The sequence below is a fragment of the Triticum dicoccoides genome, chromosome 3A (genome assembly GCF_002162155.2).
Source record: "Triticum dicoccoides isolate Atlit2015 ecotype Zavitan chromosome 3A, WEW_v2.0, whole genome shotgun sequence".
NCBI lineage: Eukaryota > Viridiplantae > Streptophyta > Magnoliopsida > Poales > Poaceae > Triticum > Triticum dicoccoides.
The window spans coordinates 683,400,600-683,413,860 of record NC_041384.1 but is presented as its reverse complement, the minus strand read 5'-3'; the positions used below and the strand labels follow the sequence as shown (position 1 = coordinate 683,413,860).

Sequence of the window (13,261 nt, the reverse complement as noted above, 5' to 3'; positions counted from 1 at the left end):
CAGTATCCTGAAACAGATGTTACAGAGGAAGCAAACGACTTGTCGCAAACCCTTCGTAATGAAGCAGGCTATGGTGTTCGACTGATGGTACACGTATACGATAAAATTTGAACCATCCTTGTATGACAGATGACATGAAGAGTTGTTGATTTTCTTGTTTTCAATCTGTACGTTCCATGTTAGTGTCGTACCAGCATTGTGCAGGAAATTATCGTATGCACATCATTTTCGATGGTGTTCCTCTTTTGTTTTTTTTTTGAAACGAGGCAAAATATTTGCCATTTTTTTTGGTGAATACGCTTAGCAGCGTATCATTTCATTGATAGGTGGGAGGGTTGGAAAGTACAAGGAAGATATTTGCCATTTTCATTGATTAAGAAGAAGAGAATTGCCCGGTTAATTGAAGGAAAACCGGACTAAAACCGATACAACCCAACCCACATGACATGGGCACCACCGGCCATCCTGGCCACCGACATGGGACACAACCCCGACGGCACATGCCACCAAATGGCCACACGCGCAAGCAACCGACAACTCCGACTTTGACGGCGAGCCTCACAAGGAAGATATGCAGGACTTGCGCCGACCGTGCCCTCCGCAAACCGGAAGAGCACCTCGGATACGCCGGGAAGAACCGACTACCGAAGTCCAAGCCGCGACCCGAGCTCCTCTCGACGCCATCATCGTTGCCAACCAGAAACCAGCGCCCCGCCTCAGCAAACCACGCGGCGAAGATGCCACCATCCATGGCGAAGATGCCGCAATCCACTAGTCTCTCGGTCGTAGCCGGCTCCGAGACGATGCCCCCAAGGAGGAGAAAGACGCGAAGACGCCTCCATCGCCCGATCTAGCGGATCTGAGGTTTCCCTCCGGAGCCAAAGCCGTGGGGAGGAGCACCTCCACGGCGACGCTTCCAAGAAAGATCACGACACCTGCGGGCGCCGCCGTCGCCGGCTCCGATGAAGACCGGAGCAAGAATTTCTCCCGGAGAGCACCACCCCACCGACCGTCGCCTACCAATCACCACCCCTGCTGAGGCTGACCTCACCCTAGCCACGGGATCCCACGATCCACCGCGCCCAGGCACGCACCACCCCCTGGCCGTAGCCGCCGTCCACCACCGCAACACCATAGTGACCACCACCACCGCAGCGACCATCGCATTGCAAGGAGCAGCAGCAAGATCAGAACCACCAAGGCCATATCCAGATCGGAGCAGCTCCAGCGAAGCAGCATGGAGACGAGCAGGCCCTGCACCGCAGCACACTTCGAGCTCCGGAGATGCCACGCCCGTCGCGCCCCACCAGCCACCGCGCCCGCCGCGCGCAATCATCGCCGCGCCCGGCCAAGGATCTGCGCCCCGCGCTCACATCCAGAGCCGAGAGCCGGCCCAACCACGCGCGCCGTCCACTCCCAGGTCACGGCCGGAGCCTGGACCGAGGCCGCCGCCCCGGCGCCCCAACCTCTGGCCGCAGCCGACGCCAAGCCGAACGCCGGCCGCCCGTCCGCGCCAGCCGCCGCCCGCGAGGTCCTAGATCGGGATCGCCCAAGCGCGAATGACCGCGACCGCGCGCCCACCGCCACGACCAAATGCCTCGCCGTGCGCCGAAGACCACCTCCACCGCGCGCCAGGACGCCGCCCCGAGGCCGGGCGCCGGACAGCTGCCTATCGCCCGCGAGATCCCCTTCTCCCGAGCGACAGCAGCCAGAGAGCGCGCCCCGCCGCCGCCGGCTCCGCACAGGCTTTGCCTGCCGGAGGCCACCGGCGACGGCGAGGAAGAGAGAGTCAGGGAGAGGGGGAGGCTGCGGGGGACAGGGGGCGCCGCCCGTGTCGCCCCGGGGAAGGAGCGGCGCGGGGGCCGGGATGCGCTAGTTTTTCTCCCAAGATCTGTTCCTCTTTTGTGCTCAAGCTGGAGATGCAAAACTATCTTTTGACGCGCATATGGCAAAAATGTGTTTTTTTTTTCTGGACGCAAAACTGTCTTTTGACGCCCGGGCAGACCCTCCTGAGCTGGACTACTGGCCTGGTGGGTGACCTAGCATCTCTTGGGCCTTAAGAAATGCTAGAGTCATTTTTTTTAATAAACATTTCAAACTAGGTATACTTTGTGGATGGCGTTTTTTCCAGCAACTTGATGCAGTGAACATCAGTCAGATAGGTTTTCTCCGTTTGTAGTTTGGATGGCGTTTTAAAGCTGCTTGGTTTTCGTAGGGAATTCAAAAGTGTTTGATTTTCGATTGTAAAGTAGCTGGGCCGAGAGAAGGCCCAGCGGTGGGCCACGGGAAGGTGGCCCGCTTCGTCTGGCTGTAGGCGGTGTACCCGGGCTCAGGGCCCTTTTCTATCCTCAGGCGGCCCTCCAAGCTCCTCACCTCAGGCCTCAGGCGCAGGCGCCCCCGGCTTCCCTGATCTCATCCCCGTTCCGGAAGGCTCGACCTCCTCTGGCGGCGCCGCCGGAACCTCCACCGCCTCTGCCCCCTCCCACCCCGCACCAAAGCACCGCCCTTCCTTCCCCTCCCCTCCCCTCCACCGGATCCATATCAGACGCGCTTCTTTCCTTTCATGGGCAATCAAACCCTAGCCTACTCGGATTTGTCTTCGCTTTATTAGGGTTAGGCACCTCCTGCTCCGGTGCTCCCCCCTCCCCATCACCGCCACAAGCCGTCCGTCGCCCGTCCACGTCCAGCGGCGGAGCGCGAGCGCCATGTCCGTGGCGGCGGGGGTCAGCGATGCGGCCATCGCGGTGCGCGACAAGCTCCGGGGCAAGATCGGCCAGACCAAGGTGAAGCGCTACTGGCCCGGGAAGAAGCCCGAGTGGGCCGATGAGGCCGAGGACGACATCGACCTCCGGGCGGCCAGGGTCTCCCTCGACGAGGCCTTCCCCAAGGCCGAGGAAGGGGACCGGGACCGGGACCGCCCCCCCAAGGACGACCGGCGGCTCCGGCGGCTCGCGGAGACGCGCGCGGAGAACAAGGAGGAGCTCCGGGCCGACCACCGCCGCATCCGGCAGGCTGAGATCGTGTCCACCGCTGAGGAGGAGCGGGACAGGCAAGAGGCCCAGGTGGAGGAGGAGGACGACGAGGACGCGCAGGAGGAGCGGCGGCGGAGGATCAAGGAGCGGCAGCGCCTCAGGGCGCAGGAGGAGGAGGAGCTGCTCCCGCAGGAGGACGAGCCGCTCGAGGATGACGTGCAGGAGTCGGAGGAGTTCGAGTACGAGACCGACTCGGAGGATGAGCAGATGGGCATGGCCATGGTGAAGCCCGTCTTCATCCCCAAGGCGCAGCGGGACACCATCGCCGAGCGCGAGCGGCTGGAGGAGGAGGAGCGGCAGGTGGAGGAGACCATCAGGAAGAGGCTCGAGGCTAGGAAGATCGAGACCAGGCAGATTGTGGTGGAGGAGATTAGGAAGGATGAGCACATTCAGAAGGCGCTCAACGAGGATGCTAGCGTCGAGGATGTCGACACGGATGATGAGCAGAACGAAGCTGAGGAGTATGAGTCATGGAAGAATCGTGAGATGGCGCGGATTAAGAGGGACAGGGAGGAAAGGTATGCACGGTTGAAGGAGAAGGAAGAGATTGACAAGGTGAGGAATATGACTGAGGAGGAGCGCCGGGAATGGGAGAAGAAGAACCCCAAACCTTCTCTCCAGAAGTCCAAACAGAAGTGGAACTTTATGCAGAAGTACTACCACAAGGGTGCCTTCTTCCAGGAAGGCGGTGATGACGTGAGCCAGTCAGCTGGTAGAGATGCTATATACACCCGTGATTTCTCTGCGCCCACCGGTGAAGATAAGATGGACAAGAGCATCTTGCCTAAGGTCATGCAAGTCAAGCATTTCGGGCGGAGTGGCAGAACAAAGTGGACACATCTTGTTAATGAGGACACTACCGACTGGGATGCACCGTATGTACTCATTCTTATGGCATTACTGCTTTATACCTGAAAAATGTTCAGTTGGTTTTTTAGTTATCGTCCTATTGCTTATTATTAGTAGAACATGTGCCATCTATCCACTACTTTGTCCAGACAATATACTAGTCTACATAGAAGGCACTCTGTGTATGCTAATAGCCCCTCTCTCTAGTTCTTCTATTGGCATGCCTGATTTGTCCCCCTCTTTGTTATTCTAGCCTTGTGGATGATATTTATCAATTAGTTTGTTTTTGGTAAAGGGCAGTCATTCCAATCTTATAACAAGGAAGTCTGGCCCTTACTTATTTCTTGTTGAATTGCAGATGGGCTACAAACGGGCCGCTGCGAACAAAATATAATGCAAAAATGGCGGGCATGAATGCACCTATTGCTAAACCAAAGGGAAGTAAGAAGATGAAGGATTGGGATACGAAACGAGATGATTAAATGTTTGTTGCTGGCTGTGTGACCTGGTACACTGCTGAACATGGTGATTATGCAGATGTTTTTCTTCTTTATGTTGGTCGCATATGACACATGTGCCATCATTTGGTAATGTACCTATGCTGTGAAAATTCTTCGTCTTCAGTCTTTTACTGTCTTGCAAAATGCTTTGTCAGAGAAATATTTCATACATATATGTTTCTGTGCTTCTCGTGACAGGAGCATGTTCTATACTTCTATGCTATTTGTTGGAAAATGTTGTCGTCCCCTAGGCATGCTATATTTACGTGCTCTTGAGAATCGTATAGTAATAGAATTCCAAGGAAGCCTTAATTTGTCCCTCCGGTCCTTTTTAGTCTGCATATAAGTTTTGCCTGAAGTCACAGTATCTCTAATTTGACCAAACTTATATAGAGATAAATATCAACAATTCATAATACGAAATCAATATCATTAGATTCATTATGGAATGTAGTTTCATATTATATGTATTTGATATTGTAGATGTTGATATTTTCTAATATAAATTTGGTCAAACTTTACAAAGTTTGACTTGACACAAATCTTATACGCGGAGTTAAAGGGACCGGAGGGATGTTTAAATGGAAGAAAACATAGGCCAAAAAGGTCTCATGGGTGGTGGCTCTATTCATAGCTGTTGGACCATGAGATACTCGGAATTTGTGTTACAGACTAACAGATCAAATTTAGTCTATTTCTCCAGAATTTGCTGCCTCATTTCATTTAATTGTCTGTCCATTTGGTTGTTGTGTTCTTTTCCATTACCTTCATTGTTAAGGTTGGAATGAAATAAACTATCCTACCAATCTCAGTTCAAAATTCAAATCGCCATGTAGGCTGCCCAAATCCTCCCCGACTACCCCGAAGCCCGGGCAGACCCTCCTGAACTGGACTGCTGGCCCGGTGGGTGAACTAAAGCCTTGGTAGCTTCTCTCGAACCTTAGAGCTGTCCTTTTAAAAATAATAATACAACTTAGTGTACTTTGTGCGCTTATTATACCTCATAACTTAATCTCTTTTCTTGTTCTTCATTAGAGGATGAAATGACAGCCATTGTGCGCTTTGTCCGTTGTATGTGGATGTCATAATGGAAATTACAAGATTTTAATCCTGTGGATTGTTTGTCCATTGTTGTCTCTAGACAGGCTCGCGTTTCCTGATTGTCAAACCTGCTTATACCCTGTCAGTTATGTTCTGGGCCTGTGGTGCATGACCTGACTGATGTTTCTATTGCCCCCTTTTGTGTTCCCCAGAAACAGTAGAGAAGAGGTGAACTGCTGTTATAAGTAACGCCATCGCCCATCTCATCTGGGAGCCTGTCTGGTAATTTGATTGGAGATTTGAAGTAACAATCCAGGCATGTAGCTGCAGTCTTTGTATAAATACTGTTGCTGATTTCTCAAGGAATAATGTTCAGACATGTTACTGGATTAGCCAACCGATGTTTGTTGGCTCTTCTGAGAATTGGATTCCACGTCAGGCCTTTGTGTTGGACCTTCCTCCTTATAAAAAGGGGAAATGTTCAAGTTACACCTCTACTTGTATGAAAATCCTGATTACTCTGAGCCTTGCTATAAACTGGTCGCTTTTCGAGATAGCCGGTCACTTTAGTCCACCAACTTTGACAGCCGGTGCAAATATCACCCTGATAGAGTGGCAACTTGGCGACTGGGCCTCCCATTAGCTTAATTTTGTCACTTCCCGAGACCAGAACAGAGGGGAATAGATTACATCTTTTTGAAGAAGAAGAAAAATCTTAGGCCTGATCTTGACATATAATCGCAATTGGGAGCAGTAGATGCCAACTAACACAGGTGCTGGGTACTGTACCGTAAAAGAGCTCCCTCCACCTGCAGCCCTGCTTATTAAAGGTGATTTCATCTGGTAGCCTGTCTTAGGAAAAGTGATTTGACACTTGGAGTAATGTATAATTAGGCATCTAGCTAGTTGCAGTCTCTGTCCAAGTGTTGCTGATCCATCAAGCAAAAAAGAATAGCTCGGACATGTGACCGAATTGGCCAACAGATGTTTGTTGGCTCCTATGAAAAATGAGAGTCGATGTCATGACTTTTGTGCCATGGCTCACTTTTGTTAGGCCTTCCTTTATAAAGGGAAAAAGAGGTTCTCCCATATATATATATATATATATATATATATATATATATATATATATATATATATATATATATATATATATATATATATATATTTCTAGCGAAACTAGTTTTGTAAAAATTGCTCTGTTGTGTGTGTATATATTGTATTCTCGTGTATTTCTTCTCTTAGGCCTTTTTTGTCCAACGATACTTTTGATGACCCAGCTTTAATACTATACTTCCTATAGGACATGACTTGTCAACTTGATAAACCACACAGCTTTGGTCTCTTTGCTGGCTTGGAAATGTTTGGTGGATGATGACATGATGTGGCAGTGGTTTTGCGCACGTAGTGTCACCAACCAGGATATTTGTGGAAGAAGCAGATAATAGGAGAGGGAAGAGGAATAAGAATGCTTGTTAAATCATGATAAGCATTCTAGATGGGAACGAATAAGAATGGTGTTTAATCATGATAGTTACTCTTGACAAGAGACAAGAATATGGGGATGTCCGAGAATTGAAAAAACAACAATAACGCAACCAGGACAAGTGTTTGTAACATGTCTCTTTTTTGTCTAAATGAATGTTCAGTGTTTTTGGATTTTAAACGTATTTCCGTAATTCGGATCATGTTTCCGTGGTTTCCTATTTCTTAATATGAATTCCTTGCCGATTTTTTGAAGATTTTGTGTGTTGTGTAAATTTGTTTGAAATCTTGACCGACGGCGGGCGACCCAACCTACCTCTGTTTAAGAGTATCTATCAGGCCAGGGACCAAACATGTCCAGTTTAAATCGTCAACTGTCAGTCTGTGAACACACGCAGAGGGAAGAAGACGTGTCTTCTTACCACCGACGACGACCTACTCCCCTGCGTGTAGTCTACTACGTATATGTACTGCTACCTAACCAGGTACCCCTGCCGAACACGAGCAACACCAGCCGACGACGGCGACGAGCGAGCAGCAGGCTCGGGAAGGAGACGACAGGTGAAGTCAAAGGAGGAGGACAGGCGGCACGGCGTTGGATTGATTGTGCGGCAAGTATGCATGGCCACCGACGGATGGAAAGGTGGACAGGCTTCTTCTCTCTTAAATAGTACTCCTTCCGTCCGAAAATACTTGTCACCAAAATGGATGAAACGAGATGTATCTAGAACTAAAATACATCTAAATACATTCTCTTTTATTCTTTTTGATGACAACTATTTTCGGACGGAGGGAGTACGCGGTTTGGCTGGCTGGACCCCGCCAAAAAAGCCAGATGTACGTCGCTCCAGTCGGCGGCGTCCGGTTGGATTTCATGTACCGGAGTAATCTCCGGCCGCGTCTCCCGGGCATGATTGATTCATCCATCGTCTCCGTCTGCCAGCAAAAGCCTAACTTTCGCCTCCTCTGCGCGCTTAATCAACTAACTGAGCGGCCGTTCACACGACTCTCGCATTGCCTACTGTAGGAATATAAAAAGAAAGGAGATATGTTACTCTTGAGATTTAAATAAGCGCCACAGTTTGTAGTGAACCAGTGATGCGAAACTAATTTTGCAGCAAGCAAAAACACCACGTTCGAATCGCGTAAATTCCCTCGTTTACATTGATCGATTGATGTAGGTGAACGGTGGTTGCAGTGTTTGGCTCGTTGTAGTCTCGATGGCGTTTGCTTGTCAAAGGGGCACCGCCGCAGTTACACTCCTCGGAATCCTTATCACCGCTCCGGCGCAACGGCGAATGAGCGGAGATATTGCTTCTCCTATCCTCGGCGTGTGCCGAGAGAGATGGGTCGGCGAGATCTCAGGAAGCACTGGTTTGAGAACAAAATATGACTTATCATGATGTCAGCCGCGGCGGCATCGATGACTCGTTGGTGTAGATTCACGCTGACCTCTTGACGATACAGTTAGGGTTTTGTTAGTATGGTGATAGTGGCGACTTTCCTTTGCAGTATCCCACTTCGTTACATTGGTGTCACCTTCAGCGGAGCTTCTTTTAGAGGTTATTGGGATATTGGATGTATGAATCTTTCGGCGTTTTCGCCAACAAAAAAAAACTTTCGGCGGCCACAACTTCAACAAATTATTCTTCAGGGCGTTGGTCCGGCATAAACGTGGCCTTGATCATTATCGACCTCTCCTTTTTAGGTCTATATATCTACATGTACTGCTAGTTTTGTTATAAGAGTATATATATATGTACTGTTGGTTTGATCATTAGAGTCGGGCGTTTTCTGAAATGAAAATAGTAGTAGTACCATTTTACCTGTCGAATCACTACGTGCACGCCACTAGTAACGTGCTGGGCTTGGCTAATAAATCCTCATCATCCCTAAATACGTGGGCCGTGGTACGCGTAGCATTTACAGATACGGTGGCGCTGGATTTACTGCGCGCGCGCGCGTGTGTCCTGAGAGGACTTGAGGTGAGCGTCCCACCAACCTGCTCCGCCGACAGCTAGCTCATCATTGACACCGAGGGCCGAGCCGGCTCCCACCACCACCACCCTCCGCCTCCACCTCCGCCCCGCTCGCTCCTCCGCATTATTATCACCCGACGCCCCTCCCCTCTCCTCTCCGACTCCCCCCCGGCCCCCTCCCTCCCCTGCTCGCCAACGCGCGGCAGCAGATTCGCCCGCCTCCCTCCTCCTCCCCACCCTCTGCCTGTGTATTTTTGCTGCTGAGTAGGGGAGCGCACGGGGAGCTGTGGGCGGGCGGCGGCGATGGGGAAGCCGCGGGCGATGGTGGCCCTCGCGGCCGCGCTCGCGCTGCTCCTCTCCTGCTCCGGCGTCGTCGTCAGGGGCCAGGACACCGAGAGGATCGAAGGTGTGTGCCTTTCTTTCTCCTATGCGCGATTCAGCTGGAGAGAGCATAAAAATGCTCCCTTTTCCTTTCCAGCCTTTGATGCTCTGGTAGTTAGTCTTTACTGTTCTTCTTCCTGCTGCCGTGCCGCAATGCTTGTGCCACCGAGCTCGATTGATCCCCAGAAATCCGCGGTCCCGTGTGCGTTCCCGCGGTGCCTGGGATCTGATTTGGGGGGCGCTGCTTTTGGACCGAATCCTGCCGGTTGAGGCCGGGGAAGAAGGCCGGCGGCATGAGATCTGCGGCCGCTGGACCAATTCGGGACGTGATGGCCAGCACATCAGCTGTTCGTCCCGAGATCTCGCCGCGATAGGATTTTATTCCGCGCGGCATGTTCCGACTTTTGGTCACCGACAGGCCAGGGAGAGCATGTCTGACTTTGTAGATAAGCATGGGCGCCTACCTCAATCACCGAACTTTAGACAATACTGTATTATTAAACCTCCCTGTGATTCTGGACTGGGAGTCTAAATTGTCTGTTGCGTTGCCATGTACTCTACCAACAGCCCACTCAAGCTGTTCCATAGCTCTGTAATTTTAGCTATGATGATTGTGCTGCGGCACTACTTGATTCTCATCATGTTTATCATGGAAATTCAGGGAGTGCTGGTGATGTTCTGGAGGATGATCCCGTCGGGAGGCTGAAGGTGTACGTCTACGAGCTGCCCACCAAGTACAACAAGAAGATGGTGGCCAAGGACTCCAGGTGCCTCAGCCACATGTTTGCCGCCGAGATATTCATGCACCGGTTCCTGCTGTCGAGCGCGATCCGGACGATGAACCCGGAGGAGGCCGACTGGTTCTACACCCCGGTGTACACGACCTGTGACCTTACTCCATGGGGTCATCCGTTGCCCTTCAAATCCCCGCGGATCATGAGGAGTGCGGTTCAGTTCATCTCCTCGCACTGGCCCTATTGGAACCGGACGGCCGGTGCTGATCATTTCTTCGTCGTGCCACATGACTTTGGGGCATGCTTCCATTATCAGGTGAGTCATAGAGCACAGATGGGAAACCTGAATCTTCCAACTTACATATTACTCCCTGTGTAAACTAATATAAGAGTGTTTATAGATAACTAAAATAGTGATCTAAACGCTCTTATATTAGTTTACGGAGGGAGTACCACTGAAACATGGAATGGATGTACTTTGCACACTTATACACACGCTTTGCACACTTGTACTACCACGGACTTTGATGACTGTTCATTCACTTATGTAACCTATTTATCTTAGATATTTGGAAACAAACTGCATGCTCTGTTCTAGTAGAATCTTTCTCTGACATGCATTTTGCATTGCCATGGTTCAGGAAGAGAAGGCGATCGAAAGGGGGATCCTTCCATTGCTTCGCCGCGCTACACTTGTCCAGACATTTGGGCAGAAGGATCATGTCTGCCTAAAGGAGGGCTCAATCAACATCCCACCATATGCTCCTCCCCAGAAAATGAAAACTCACCTTGTACCCCCGGAGACCCCGCGCTCCATCTTTGTCTATTTCCGTGGTTTGTTCTACGATACGGCAAATGATCCCGAGGGTGGTTACTATGCAAGGTATGCACATCTGAAACATGTGGTACTCCTCATAAGTCATAATCATCATTCTTAATGAATTATTGGGGCACAAAAGTCTTGACGTACCTTCTATGTATGCAATGCAGAGGCGCCCGTGCGTCGGTGTGGGAGAACTTCAAGAACAACCCTCTGTTCGACATCTCGACGGACCACCCACCCACCTACTATGAGGACATGCAGCGTGCCATCTTCTGCCTGTGCCCGCTGGGCTGGGCCCCGTGGAGCCCCCGTCTCGTTGAGGCCGTGGTGTTCGGGTGCATCCCGGTGATCATCGCGGACGACATTGTCCTGCCCTTCGCGGACGCCATCCCGTGGGACGAGATCGGCGTGTTCGTGGCGGAGGACGATGTCCCCAAGCTTGACACCATCCTGACCTCCATCCCGATGGAGGTGATCCTACGGAAGCAGAGGCTGCTGGCGAACCCGTCGATGAAGCAGGCCATGCTTTTCCCGCAGCCGGCCCAGCCCGGGGACGCCTTCCACCAGATCCTGAACGGCCTGGCGCGGAAGCTCCCGCACAGCAAGAGCGTGTACCTGACCCCGGGGCAGAAGGCGCTGAACTGGACCCAGGGCCCCAAGGGCGACCTGAAGCCATGGTAGGTAGCGGCGGCGGCATTGGCACCATGAGCTGACGATGTTCAGTCAGAATGAAATGAGAGGACTGATGAGTAAGCCAAGCCAAGCCAAGCCATTACTGTCATCAAATGTAAAGCTCCTTCCTGTCTAATACCACCTTGCTTCTTTTTGTTGTGATGATGTGCCTGCCTACCTTCCATGTTGTGGCATGGCATGGTTCCCTTGTTTTTTGTTGCCCTAGTGCTTAGAACTGCTGCTGTTGTAGGTGATCATGGATCATAGTGTTATATATATTGCATGACCTTTGTATTATACTGCTACATAGACGCCGATCTGTAATGGCGGGAATAATTAAGTAAGGTTAACAACAGACCAGTCTGTATCCAGTGTACAGAGGCAGAGAGATATGCTTGTCGCTGAGCATGCCTGCCGTTTGTATTGTCTGAAGGCAGCACAGTATCTGTCTGGTCTTTGGTTGATACCTTGATCTTTTATGTGACACCACAGGGCTTTTATTTAGAACATCAATGTGCTTGGCTTACATTGATGATGAAGGTAGATTAGAGTGATGCTGAATGCAACTTGCAAGGAACGCAGGCACCTGACGGCTCCAGCTGCTGCAGCAGGCTGGACGTTCCATCGATGCATGCTTAGCAGTAAAGCATTATCAGCTGCAATGTTTGCATCCCTGTTAACATGGGCAAGCGTATAAAAGACTGGAGCACCTACAGATTTGTTCAATCCGGCTTCAGAGTCGAGGATATGCCTGCCCTTCGCTTTGCTCCTGTACACTAGTGCCGGGTTGGGCCACAACGAGAAGCGTCCGTGTGAGCCCAAACCATTCAAGACAAAGGACGGTTAACAGAATTTGAGCCCAAACCTCAGTTACGAGCAACACAACGCCCATGCTGATCTGTGATTATAACTTATTAAAGAAACAATACAATTTTAAACATGAAGCGGGGATAGCTCAGTTGGGAGAGCGTCAGACTGAAGATCTGAAGGTCGCGTGTTCGATCCACGCTCACCGCACATCCATCCTTTTTTTCGTCTAAATAATGTGTCAACAGTGTTTTCCCTAAGACAAAGTTACCCAACAGTGTTTTCCCTAAGACAAAGTTAGAAGGGAAAAAACGGTATGTATCCTTTTTTTCGTTTAAATAATGGATCAACAGTGTTTTCCCTAAGACAAAGTTAGAAAGGAAAAACGATATGTATCAGTGATTTTTTAAGTAGGTAACATATCAATTTTTTTTATAATCTGGCATTAGTGTTTAAACTTTTTTAAGAAAAAACTGATATGTATCAGCAATTTTTTAAGTGGTACTGTAATTTTTTGAAACCTTAACACCGACCGTGGTAGTTTTTTTGCTATTTATTCGACCAAACACCAAGCTGATGTTGAATCCCACAAAACTCCTACCCATCACTATCCCCAAGCTTGTATGGGAAACAAGAAAAAACAAACCAAGCCACCGGTGAAGTGCCGCCCATATAGAAAACCCTCACACCGATGCACCAACCTCTAGTCGCACCAGTAACAACAAGGAAGCGCATCACACACCCTACCCCTGTCGCCGACTGCCTAACGTCCACCCTCTCCCCAGTCGAGCAACTCCGCAAAGGCGACATGCACATCCATCCTTTTTTCGTCTAAATAATCGGTCAACAGTGTTTTCCCTAAGACAAAGTTAGAAGGGAAAAAACGGTATGTATCAGTGATTTTTTAAGTAGGTAGCATATCAATTTTTTTGTACAATCTGGCATCAGTGTTTAAACT

At 50.3% G+C, this 13,261-nt stretch overlaps 2 protein-coding genes and 1 non-coding gene across 9 annotated transcripts; all 3 read left to right on the top strand.

Annotated features, from left to right (window-relative positions):
* Positions 1–2,387: 2,387 nt before the first annotated feature.
* On the top strand, positions 2,388–5,974 carry LOC119270178 (microfibrillar-associated protein 1-like). Of its 7 annotated transcripts, none has more exons than XR_005133976.1 (4): positions 2,388–3,907; positions 4,240–4,389; positions 5,218–5,284; positions 5,635–5,974. XR_005133976.1 is itself a non-coding variant. In XM_037552150.1 (3 exons), the coding sequence occupies exons 1-2, from the start codon at positions 2,706–2,708 to the stop codon at positions 4,361–4,363; spliced, it is 1,326 nt and encodes a 441-aa protein (XP_037408047.1). In that variant the 5' UTR covers positions 2,389–2,705; the 3' UTR covers positions 4,364–4,389; positions 5,635–5,974. The 7 variants fall into 7 exon arrangements, 3 of the variants coding, with proteins under 3 accessions (XP_037408047.1, XP_037408046.1, XP_037408045.1); XR_005133975.1 differs by having other exon boundaries at positions 2,389–3,907; positions 4,240–4,406; XR_005133974.1 differs by having other exon boundaries at positions 2,389–3,907; positions 4,240–4,468.
* Positions 5,975–9,014: 3,040 nt separating this feature from the next.
* Positions 9,015–11,853, top strand: LOC119270177 (probable glucuronosyltransferase Os01g0926600). The gene is made up of 4 exons (XM_037552147.1): positions 9,015–9,292; positions 9,929–10,317; positions 10,643–10,884; positions 10,992–11,853. Exons 1-4 carry the CDS (start codon positions 9,190–9,192, stop codon positions 11,503–11,505), a joined length of 1,248 nt encoding a protein of 415 aa, XP_037408044.1. The 5' UTR covers positions 9,015–9,189; the 3' UTR covers positions 11,506–11,853.
* Positions 11,854–12,440: 587 nt separating this feature from the next.
* Positions 12,441–12,513, top strand: TRNAF-GAA. The gene has a single exon. It is a non-coding gene; the product is annotated as a tRNA-Phe (tRNA).
* The last annotated feature ends 748 nt before the right edge of the window (positions 12,514–13,261 follow it).